At 45.5% G+C, this 12,290-nt stretch overlaps 1 protein-coding gene across 10 annotated transcripts in view; it reads left to right on the top strand.

Annotated features, from left to right (window-relative positions):
• Nucleotides 1-2,858: 2,858 nt before the first annotated feature.
• Nucleotides 2,859-12,290, top strand: part of SLC37A3 (solute carrier family 37 member 3) — a 44,795-nt gene continuing 35,363 nt past the window's right edge. For 5 of the 10 annotated variants that reach the window (XM_073809987.1, XM_073809989.1, XM_073809986.1 and 2 more), the window contains exons 1-2: nt 2,859-2,961; nt 12,090-12,250. In XM_073809987.1, coding sequence (XP_073666088.1) covers nt 12,162-12,250 — 89 coding nt within the window. In that variant the 5' untranslated portion in view covers nt 2,859-2,961; nt 12,090-12,161. Of the gene's footprint in view, nt 2,962-3,089; nt 3,109-3,195; nt 3,218-3,364; nt 4,669-12,089; nt 12,251-12,290 lie in introns of those variants that run through there. The other 5 variants (XM_073809991.1, XM_073809990.1, XM_073809985.1 and 2 more) reach the window with 4 other exon arrangements.

Raw genomic sequence — 12,290 nt, 5'->3', positions numbered from 1 at the left:
TCATGAAGTCAAATTTAGTGGGTCGTAACCAGCGTTTTTACAGAAAAGATTAGGAAACCAATTCAGAATGCATTCCATGGAGTAAGGGTATTGTTGCATGAGCTGTTTGGATCAGTTGTGAACAGGCACGTGTGTGCTGGGGGTGATGTAAGATGTATTTCTTACTGTGGATTGAGGCCTAGCACTGAAATAGAGGACAATTTATTCACTACTCAAGAACATTCCTCCAGAAAACCTGTAAATGATGATTTATCTTACCCCAAATTCCATTTACACATCACTTTCAGGAACCTCTCTTTTGGGGAGGATAAATCCAATGTTGGCAGGTAGAGCAAGAAGACAAAAGACAAATACTGCTGCTTCATACTGTGCTTTATTGTGTTTTTAAAAAATTTTTCTTTTATTTATTTTTTTGCCCATGCCATGCAGCATGTGGGATCCTAGTTCACATTCAGCATGCGGGATCTTAGTTCCCTGATGAGGGATTGAACCCGTGCCCCCAGCAATGGAAGCGTGGAGTCCTAACCACTGGACTACCAGGGAAGGCCCTGCAGACTGTGCTCTGAAAGCCACAGTCATGCATATGAGGCTTGAAAATGAAATGTAGGTCAAGATCCATGACAAATGTATGGGCCGGGGCGGGAAATAAAACCCGTGAGATGCGTCCGTGAGGTTAGGTGTCAAAATGTTTCTTCTTCTGGTAATGATGACTGATAAAGAAAAAAAAAAACCCCAAACCAAAAAACCCCAGCTGACTCAGACTTCGCACTTGGGGAGCAAGTATAATTCGAATGGTAAAATGCCCGAATGGTTATGGACGTCAAGGAGAGATGCTGCTTTTCCCTACCCCGACCCTCTCCACCAATGCTGACTATAAGTGCAAAGAGCAGAACCTGGGTTATGGGGAAGAAGGCATTCTTGACCTGGGTGGTGGTGATGCAGGTCATATACTTATACACACACACATACATACGTGCATATACACACATATATCTCACAATATATATAGTTTACCATTTTAACCATTTTTGTGTGTATCATCCAGTGGTCTTAAATATATTCACATTGTTGTGCAGCCATCACCACCGTCCGTCTCCAGAACTTTTTCATCATCTCCAACTGAAACTCTATATCCTGTTAAACAATAACTCCCATTTCCCCTCCCCCCCAGCCCTTTGTAGCCATAATTCTACTTTCTGTCTCGATAAATTTGATTACCCTACGTACCTCATGCAAGTGGAATCATGCAGTAAGTGTCCTTTTGTGCCTGGCTTATCTCACTTAGTTTAATGTTTTCAGGGTTCATCCATGTTGTAGCATGTGTCATAATTTCATTCTTTTAAAGTTGAATAATTGTCCACAATTTGTTTTTTACAATAAGTGTGAAACGCCTGGTCTGGTTGATTTATGGTTGCTCCCCATAATATCACATTTCCCCAGCCACACCCTCTGATGACTGGAAACAAAACTACCCCTGCATTGTGTAAAGGCAAATACAAATTAAAAATAAGAGACTTAATTCTCCTTGTTGAAAATAAGGGAAGAGGACCCCCCCCTCCTTTTTCTTTCAAAATTTCTGTCCTTTTCGAATATATGTATATCTTTAGAACGGCTAAATAACCTCTGCCGGTCTCACAACTCTGGAATGTTTCCTCCAGGACCTGGGAGCCATCTTTTGAAATTCAAACATCCAGGGAGCTATTGCCCCTAACTCCCAGTTCCTGTGGCAGGATGGGAGGCTAACTTCCGTGGGGGCCTTGCTCCAATTTGCAAAACCATCTCCTGTCCTAAAGGTGTGAAAAGTTTGTTTGTCCTAAAGGTGTGAGAAGTTCTCTGGATAAGCCAACTCCGGTGGTCTCCCCAGTGACCATGATAAAGTTAGGAGAAATATTTGTGACATAAGGTCCAGTCCAGTGCTCTCACTTGAGGAGTAGTGATTATCTGAGAACTTGCCTGGAGTGGGTAGTGTTTGCCTGGCAATGTAAGGGGGAGATTCCTTTCTTCCTTTGTTACCTCTTAGCGCGTTGCATGTGATGTGCGTTACAGTCTGATTCAAAGCGTATTCAATAATAAAACTGTTTTCTAATCTGCTATCTTTGTGGACAGGTTTTCTGGGTTGAAAGATTTATTTATTTATTTATTTTCCCCCTAGCAGTTGAAAGAGAGCCCAGGAGGGCAAAAGACCCTTTTTCAGAGTCGTGTGTTGTAAGGCTTTCAGTTTTTTTTTTTTTTTTTACATCTTTATTGGAGGCCTTCAGTTTTTGCTTGAGGTTGCCAGGATCTTAACACTCATTTATTTGTTTGGGTGATGGGGGTGGGATGTACAACAGTGAATTATACCGACAGACTAATAGCCCTGTCCTTATGGGCAACTGTATTTAATTCAACAAAAATTTAAAGCTTATGCCCTCCTGGCAGGTCAGTAGCACACCTGGCAGCGCGTTTCTTTCTCTCAAAACAAAATGCAGAATAAAGGTTTTTTTAAAAAAAAGATGATTTATATATACATAATTTTTTCCCAGATTATATCTTCTCTCTCCCGCACTGCTTCTTTCCCAACAGTCCTGGCTGGTGTCCGTCCCTCCGACCCCTACTTCCCCCTCGGAGCTGCCGGGTCCACCCAGGCCTCTGGCGGCGTCTGGAAGCCGACACTCCCTCTCCTCCTCCCCTCCCCTGTCCCTCCCTTGTCCCTCCCCTCCCCTCCCTCTCCTCCCTCTCTTCCAGTCTCCTCCCCTCCCCCTCCTCTCCCCCTCCCCTCCCTGCCCAGTGGCCCTCAGGTAAAGCCGCGCGGTCGGACTACAACTCCCAGCATGCCTCGGGTACCGACGGGTCACGTGAATGCCCGGAAACCCTGGCCGCGGCGGCGCCGGTGAGGTGGCGGTGGGAGTGGTAAGCTTGCGGGCGTGGCGGAGCGAGAGGAGCTGTCGGCCGGCCGGAGTGCGACTGCTACTGCGGACTCGGGTGCGCGAGCGGCGACGCGCCGGGCCCGAGCCGAAAAGGGCCGGAACCCGGCTTGGGGCGGGGGTGAGGGGCGCCGCAGGCGAGGGCAGGTCCGAGGAGCTTCCAGGCGACGAGGGGACGGGGCGGAGAGGCAGAAGGTGGCGGCCGGTGGGTGTGGCGCCGCGGGCAAGGCCGGCCACCCCTCGTTCCGTCCACGCTGGGCCTGGCTCCTCGGCGCCCAGGTGCTCCGGGACCGGCGGAGTACCGTAGCGGGCCGGCGAGTACCGTAGCGGAGGGGAGCGGGAGGGTCGGGAGGGCCTCCGGGGAGAGCCGGCGGCCGGGCCCCACGCCAGCGCGGTGGCGGGGGCGCCTGTGCAAGAAAAGGGTTTGTCGTCTAGACCAGGTGGAAGGGTACCTCACAGGTAGGGCGGGCAGGCTTTTGGAGAGGATGTAGTGAGGCCACAGAGGGAGAAGGGTCTTAGTGGAATAACTGGGCTTTGCCTTTTGGTAACTACCACGGTCTCGGTCAGGAATTTATCTGATCGCTTTTTCGTCATTAACTCAGTATTCTTGTGTGCACAATGTGGTCTGTTTATTCTCACGTCTCACGGGATTATGGGAACGTGTCCACAGGGTTTTTGGTGTTTCCAGAAACTAGGCGATCTCCTGATAACTTACTGAAAGGATTGTAGGGAGTTCCTGGGGTGAGCAAAATATGATTTTTAATGGCCACCTTCTTTCTTCAGCGTTTTGATGGTTGAATTCTTTTTTTTCCCATTTGTTGAATGTTTGCTGTATGCCAGGCACTGTACTTACTTACTAAATTAATTTATTTTTGGCTGCGTTGGGTCTTCATTGATGCGTGCGGGCTTTTCTCTAGTTGCGGCGAGCGGGAGCTACTCTTCGTTGCGGTGCGCGGGCTTCTCATTGCATTGGCTTCTCTGGTTGCAGAGCACGGACTCTAGAGCACAGGCTCAGGAGTTGTGGCGCACGGGCTTAGTTGCTCCGCGGCATGTGCGATCTTCCCGGATTAGGGCTCGAACCCATGTCCCCTGCATTGGCAGGCGGATTCTTAACCACTGCGTCACGAGGGAAGCCCCAGGTGCTGTACTTAGATAAATTGTCTCATTTAATTTTCAGTGAGGAAATTGAGACTCAAAGAAGTGGAGGGTCTTGAATTCCAACTGGAACTTTCATGCCTTTGTGTGGGCCATGTTGTGGCTTCAGATGACAATCTTCTATTAATCTTTGATATCTGGTCTCTGCATCAGAAAATAACCCTGAAATGATACTTTCATAAGCTCAAAGTCGGTGCACTGTCTTGTTGCTCACTAGCTGTCAGGATCCAGTGTATTAGTCATTGTCTCAGGTTCTGATTTGTCTTGTTCACCAGTGGTTAGGAGATGTCAGAGCAATGACCATTAACTTGAGTATAAGTCCTTTGTCTAGGAGAGGGAAAGATTTTTATCTTGAAAACTGTTGTCTTTGGAATATGTTCAGAATAGGTAGGAAGAACGTGGTTTGGGGAACCCTGAGAGAATTTTACAGAAAAGTGCTAGGTATTTTACATCTGTGGTAAGGAACAATTTAAGAAGAGAGACAAATTACAGGAAGACTTGAGTTTCGAATAAAAGGATTTACATGATACAGGGAAACGACCTCAAATGAGGTCATGTGGGATAAAAAAGATACTTGTGTAAATTACAGAATGCACAACTGTCACAATAGGTGAGCTCAACTATCCATTTAGTACTTTTCCCCCTACCTCTTTATACTGAGTATGCATAATCATTTTACTTTGCAAACATAAAAACTGAAGTCTAGGGAGTGAAGTAATTGCCCTTCTTATTTAAGTGTGTGCGAGAACCACAGTTACTAATAAGGTGCTTTTTTTCCATCCTGCATCTATACTTCCATGTTTAATGTGTGATATTTTTAATTACTGTGTTTTACCCAACTTGGGATATTTTAACCTTTTAACCTTCCCTCTTACACAGTATAACGTAGGGTCTAGGGTCAGGTCTGGGTTTGAATGCTCCTTTCACCTCCTAAGAGATATTACTTTCTAAAATCCATTTTTTTATCTGTAAGATATGGTGAGAACTAAATGCAATGGCACATGGTAAGTACCTAGCACAGGGCCTGGCACTTTGAAAGCATTCAGTGTCAGCCATCAGTCAAAGCATTCATTCATTCAGAAAATCTTTACTGATCATTCTAAATGCTCTACTAGGCCCTGGGGTTATAGCTGTGGTGTTAAGACAGATGTGGAACTTACAGATGAACAATAAACATGTGAACAATTAAAGCAGATAATGAGATTGGGAGAAATGCTGTGAAGGGAAAAAGCAGATGGAGATGGGAGAGGTAGTAACAGAGGGAGCCCATTTTAGATAGGACGATCCAGGCAGCCACTCTAGCGGATGACACTTGAGGCTGAGCCAGGGAAAGGCAAGAGCAAGCCGTTTGCAAAGAACCAGGAGGAAAGCATGTCAGACAACAGAAGAGCAAATGCGAAGTCCCAAAGCAAGGAAGGGCTTGGTGTGTTCAGGGGCAAGAAAGGGATTGGGTGCTAGGGAGATGGTAGCCGTGTGGAGGAGTGATGCTGGTGGGGGGTGGAGCAAGGGGGGCACAGAGGAGAAGGAAACGGCTAGCCCCACGCTGTGTACAGCGGCAAAGGATTGGGACCCACCCAGATGTCCCGCAGGAGACTGGACTGCGGCAGCTCTGTAGGTGCAGATGGGGTGGACCTCCACCCTCTGATAAGGGAAGAGAAAAAATAGTGCAGGATAGTGTGTGTTGTATGCTCCCGTTTGTGTATGTGTGAGTGTGGGGCTACGCCTGGAATGCACGCACAGGTGCAGATTCTGCAGGAATGCAGAAGCAATGGTAGGAGCCCCTGGTGACATGAGAACAGGGAGGGAGGTGTCACTGTGTATATACCCTTTGAACGTTTTACCATTCTATAAGAATGCAGAAGCAATGGTAGGAGCCCCGGGTGACGTGAGAACAGGGAGGGAGGTGTCACCGTGTATATACCCTTTGAACTTTCTACCATTCTGCAAGAATGCAGAAGCAATGGTAGGAACCCCGGGTGAGGTGAGAACAGGGAGGGAGGTGTCACCGTGTATATACCCTTTGAACTTTCTACAGTATGTGTATAGCATCTACTGCATACAGGTTTTGGAGGCCATGGCAAAACTCTTGTGGTTTTATATGAGTCTTAGGAAACAGTGAAGAAGGCATTTTAAGCAGAAGAATGACAGCTGATTTATGTTTTAAGATATGTTTCTGGCTGATATGTGAAGAGTGATGGGCAGCAGGGGGCTGGTGTGTGTGCTAGATGTAAAATAGTGAAACCCTGCCGGAGGCTGTTGCACTAGGCTTGGTAGAAGATGTGGGTGGTTGACCTTGGTAGTGGCTGTGGGGATGGAGAGAAGAGGATGGATTTGGGCTGAATTTTGGGGTGAAAAGGACTGGATTTAGTAATGGGTTGGATGTGGAAGCTGAGAGGAAAGGAGAAATGAGGGCTAAGTGTTAGTTGCCTTGGTGGTACCATCTTGTGAGGGCAGTGCTGGGGACGAATGGGTGTGGAGGGAGGAAGTGAAGAATTGTGAAATTGTCTTTTAGTTCCAAGGAGGGCTCTCAAGTGGTTGGTTGGCTGTGCCGCTGGGAGCCCTGGAGGGTCTGAGTTAGAGCTGGCGCTCTGGGAATCATAGGCAGAAAGCCATGGTACCAGATGAAGGGGACAGAGATCTTGGAAGTTTAGAGAGAGAAGTGTAAGTGGTTATCTCAGATGTTGAGAAAGCAGGTCCTTAGGCAAGTGTGGACTTGCTGGGCAGAGCTGCATGCCCTTTGAGGTTTGTGGTTTTGAATCTGAAAAGTGAAACCAGCCCGCTCCTTTGATTTTTCTCTGGCAAAACTCAACCACTTGGGCCCAGGGGAGGAGGCCAGAGGCAAGCGAGGAAAAAAAGGCCCATAAAGGAGATAGTGCAGATTCTAAGTTGGGAAAGAAGGGAATGAGGACAGGAGGAGGGTCATGGATGAAGGGAAAAAATGGGGAGGTGACCTAATTGGGAGCTTGCTGAGGTAAAATGACTTTGGAGTGGGGAGTATGAAGTAAGCAGTTTTCTGGAAGGAGACAAAGCAAGATGTTTGAAATGCAGTTTGGGAGGTGATGCACTTACTGCTTAGTAGATGACACGGGCCAGGTTTTGACCACGGAGTGGGTTTTGCTTGTGGGATAGAGGAAAAGATTGGTGGGAAGAGGACCCATCTGGGTGTTGACATGAGACAGAGCAGAGGGGGGACAGCAGGTGACCAGGAGACAACGGCTGTGAAGGGCAGTGGGCAGCGAGGCCCAGGAGCTTCGGAGAAGCTGGGGTCTCGCAAGGAGGAAGAGTGGTTGTGAAAAGGAAGATTGCTTCTCGCTGAGAGACCCCAGAGGAAGCAGTGTTATCTGGGGGCAGGCAGGAGTCCGCCAGGGTAGGAAAGGCAAGAACTCGCAGAACAGGGTCATAGTATGGAGAAGTAGATTAACTGTTTCTCTCCATTTCCAGAGAGCATTTCTTTACAGTGGGGGTCGGGTGAGGATGGGTCCGATGAAATGGAGGTGGCAGGTGATCTCCTTTCTGCCAGTCTCTCCCCTTTCCACTCCGCAGTCTGTTTCCCCCAAAGTGTTCATAATACGAGACAACTTTATTTATTTATTATTTTTAAATAATTAATTAATTTTGGGCTGCGTTGGGTCTTCGTTGCTGTGCATGGGCTTTCTCTAGTTGCGGTGAGCCGGGGCTACTCTTTGTTGCGGTGCGTGGGCTTCTCATTGCGGTGGCTTCTCTTGTTGCGGAGCATGGGCTCTAGGCGTCTAGGCTTCAGTAGTTGTGGCTCGCGGGCTCTGGAGCACGGGCTCTGGAGCGCAGGCTCCGTAGTTGTGGCGCATGGGCCTAGTTGCTTCACAGCATGTGGGATCTTCCTGGACCAGGGATTGAACCCGTGTCCCGTGCATTGGCAGGCGGATTCTTAACCACTGCGCCACCAGGGAAGTCCCTACAAGACAGCTTTAAATCTTACTATTTTGAGTTGGAATGGACTCTAAATATGTATGGAAAGTGAAATTTGGGGAATGTTTTATATTCCAAGGCAGTGTTTATAAGGGGGAGATTGCCCTCTGCCTGGGCGTGTCACGTGTGAAGCCATCTTTTTATTTAGCCTCCATCACACAATATGGAGTGTTCATCCTGGAAAGTATATTGTGTGGGTGATCCTATAGGATCTCAGAAAGCTTCTTACAAGTCAGATGAGTTAATGATCATGAACTAGTCTTGAAAAGTAGAATAAGGCTCAATGGTTCTGCATCCTTTTTGATGGCAGGGATCTTACTTTTTATAAGTTTTTTTTTTTTTTTAAGGTCATTCTTGTTCTCACATGACAGTTGTATATTTAGTATCCATGGATTAAGAAAATACTAAATGACAAGCTTCTATTCAGAAACACTTAAAATGAATTTTGGTTTTATTAATTATAACAGCATTTACATACGCTTGAAAAATGTTAGACATTTGTTCAGTCTGTATTCAGAGCCGGAAAGAAAATGGTCTAAAAGTAGGATGTGCTTAATAGAGTTGGACTTGGCAAAAACTCTGTGCTTCTGCAGGGCTCCAGAGCTCACAGATGATCAGAAATCACTTCTGTGATGTAGGACATATAAATGCAAGGTATTATTATTAATGATTATAATTATATAGGACCAGATGTTATAATAGTATTCATTTTAAATGGCATTCTGCCAACATCAGTTGAATGTTTAAACTCTTTTCCCATTGAACTTATTAAGCATTTTCTTCCCTGTCACTGTAGCTAAGGAAAAGGTGGTTTATTTAGAAACTAAATCCAGATGGTCTCAAACAGCTTGGTAGTCATTTAGCACCATTAATGTAACTGTACAGGCCTGAAATCCACAACCATTATTGCCAAAGCAAGTAATTCCAATCTGTTGGAGCATACATTTTTGGAATTATTCTCTTACCTAATTAATTATAGAATTTCATAACCCACAACCTTTTCTGAAGTATTCAGTACAGTGTTTTGAGTTGTGAGTGTGTTCAGGTCAAAGAGCTATGATTTATAAAGAATGGTTAAAACTTTGAGTTGTTTCACTTGGGTGTCATGTTTAATTTGGGGGATAGAGGTAAATTTAGCAGTAACACTAGTAGCTCTCAGGTTTGTAACTTCCTGGAATTACAGACAGAAAGTTTATTTACATTTTGTGAGTGGAAATTTGTTGTCTTACTTGGCTCATAATTTTGTTTTAACATTTTTCAAGGAGAATGAGTATGTGAAATTAACTATATTCTCCTGATGTGGGATTAACCCTGGGCAGATCAGTGGCTAAAATAATTATCTTAATACCTTACATGCATTGTTTATTTTGGTCCCAGAAGAGATAGGCCATTTTACACATGACAGTCTGTGCTTCAGAGAGATTGATGTGTCCAAGGGCTCACAGCCAGTAAGTGAATCAGCTATAATGTTTATATAACTTTAGCCATCTCAACTTTGTATCTTTTATCCAAAAGTTTCAAGAATGACCTTTCAGGGCTTCCCTGGTGGCGCAGTGGTTGAGAGTCCGCCTGCCGACGCAGGGGACATGGATTCGTGCCCCAGTCCGGGAAGGTCCCACATGCCGCGGAGCGGCTGGGCCTGTGAGCCATGGCCGCTGAGCCTGCGCGTCCGGAGCCTGTGCTCCGCAACGGGAGAGGCCACAACAGTGAGAGGCCTGTGTACTGCAAAAACAAACAAACAAAAAGAATGGCCTTTCATCTGGGTCTCTCAGCATTTAAGGTTTTGGGTTCATCTACCAGTCAGTAGTATAAATTGTGATAGAGAACAGGAGTATAAATAGCAGTTACAGGGAACACAGCCTTGGGCAAAGTCCTGTGATTCACTAATTTTAGTGCTGGAAGCTTTTGAGTTTGTCTCCTACCTTGACTATTATTGTAGTATGTTTATCATACAAGGTATTTTGTTAATTTAATTTTTTTTAAAGCTTTTTTTTTTGCGGTACACGGACCTCTCACTGTTGTGGCCTCTCCCGTTGCGGAGCACAGGCTCCGGACGCGCAGGCTCAACGGCCATGGCTCACGGGCCCAGCCGCTCCGCGGCATCTTCCCAGACCGGGGCACGAACCTGTGTCCCCTGCATCGGCAGGCGGATTCTCAACCACTGCACCACCAGGGAAGCCCTGTTTTTGTTTTTAATTTATTTGTTTTTGGCTGCGTCGGGTCATCATTGCTGCACACAGGCTTTCTCTAGTTGCGGCGAGCGGGAGCTACTTTTCGTTGTGGTGCATGGGCTTCTCATTGTGGTGGCTTCTCTTGTTGCGGAGCACGGGCTCTAGGCGTCCAGGCTTCAGTAGTGGTGGCACATGAGCTCAGTAGTTGTGGCACGCGGGCTCTAGAGCACGGGCTCAGTAGTTGTGGTGCACGGGCTTAGTTGCTCTGCAGCATGTGGGATCTTCCCAGGGCTTGAACCCATGTCCCTTGCATTAGCAGGCGGATTCTTAACCACTGCACCACCAGCGAAGCCCCTGTTAATTTAATTTTATTTTTTCCTAATATGCAGATAAACTATAGGACTTTTACAATGCTGTGGATGTTTTCCCTCCTGATTATAAAAGTAAATACATGTTTATTGTAGAATTTTTAGGAAAATATATAGAAAAGTAAAATTACCCATAATCCCGCTGCCTAGAGAGAACTATATATTTCCTGTTTACTTGTAAATATTATGTAAATGTAGAGTTCAGTTGATTATAAGTCATATCCTACACGTTTCACTTGCCATTTACTCATGTTATTATAAAGTCTTAATCATCATGTCAAATGATAAAATATTCAGCCATTTGGATATACCATAATTTGTTTAATTATTCCCCTCTTATTGCATATTTAGGTTGTTTCTGCAGACTCATACCTGGAGACATTAAGTGTAGGTGCTTACTTTATGCTTCATTAGTCTTGGTGTCAGAGTGTGGATGTGGCTTTCCGAGAGGACAGAGGAGAGGTGAGAGGAAGTGGAAAGAGATGGCAGAGGTGTGGCCCTGTCTCTTTCCCCTGTTCCTTTATGACTGGCACAAAGTTCATTTCTTCATATAAGAGAGCTCTTCCGACTTTTTGTGAAAACTACCCTTGTGTATAGAGCTGAATGCATCTTGTATTTCTTTAGGAATAAATCCCTGGAAATTGAATTTTTGTGTCAAAGGCTCTCAATTCATATGGCCGGATCGTCTTCCTATAAAATTGTGTTACTTTTCGCTTCCATCAGCAAGTGTATGAGAGTTCAGGATCATTAGACCTTGAGCTGCATTGAGCACAGTCTTTTTTAACTATGCAAACTTTTTTTGTTACCATAATTAGCATTTCTTATGTTCTAATGAGATTGGAACTCTTATTTGATAAGTTTAATAGCCATTTCATTTCTTCTGAGTTGTCTGTTCATTTCCGTTGCTCATTTTCCAGTCAGAATTAGTGATTTTCTTATCAGTTTGTATGAGAGTTCGTTCTGTTAGGAGGTAATCTTTCATCAAGGATTTCTTTTTTTTTTAAATAATAAATTTATTTATTTATTTATTTATTGGCTGTGTTGGGTCTTTGTTGCTGCGCGCAGGCTTTCTCTAGTTGTGGCGAGCTGGGGCTACTCTTCGAGTGGGGGCTGCTCTTCGTTGTGGTGCACGGGCTTCTCATTGCGGTGGCTTCTCTTGTTGCGGAGCACCGGCTCTAGGTGCGCGGGCTTCAGTAGTTGTGGCTTGCGGGCTCTGGAGCGCTGGCTCAGTAGTTGTGGAGCACGGGCTTAGTTGCTCTGCGGCATGTGAGATCTTCCCCGACCAGGGCTCGAACCCGTGTCCCCTGCATAGGCAGGCGGATTCTTAACCACTGCACCACCAGGGAAGCCCCAAGGATTTCTTTTTAAAGGACTAGTTAATAGCTATAAAACATAATTATCAATCTAGTTTTTTGGTGTCAACTAATCCACGTAATTTTTTTTTTCTAGGCCTGATTATACAGTGACAGGTTGTAAGTCTAAATAATTCTGTTTTTGGATAATATGCCTATTATGAGTAATGTTAATAATGTGTTTTGTTTTTCCAGAAAGAAGAAATGATGTAAACCATTCACTGTCCAGACTTTAAGGTCAAGGTGAGAAGGAAGGTCAGGAGGAACATGGCCTGGCCAAATATTTTTCAAAGAGGAGCTCTGCTCTCCCAGTTCAGCCACCATCATGTGGTGGTGTTCCTGCTCACCTTCTTCAGGTAAGTGGACCACTGAAACTCTTCTCTTGTTGTTCTTGTC

Source organism: Tursiops truncatus, chromosome 9 (assembly GCF_011762595.2).
Source record: "Tursiops truncatus isolate mTurTru1 chromosome 9, mTurTru1.mat.Y, whole genome shotgun sequence".
Taxonomy (NCBI): Eukaryota; Metazoa; Chordata; class Mammalia; order Artiodactyla; family Delphinidae; genus Tursiops; species Tursiops truncatus.
The sequence above is the reverse complement of the archived record's forward strand: the minus strand, read 5'-3'. Positions and strand labels throughout refer to the sequence as shown.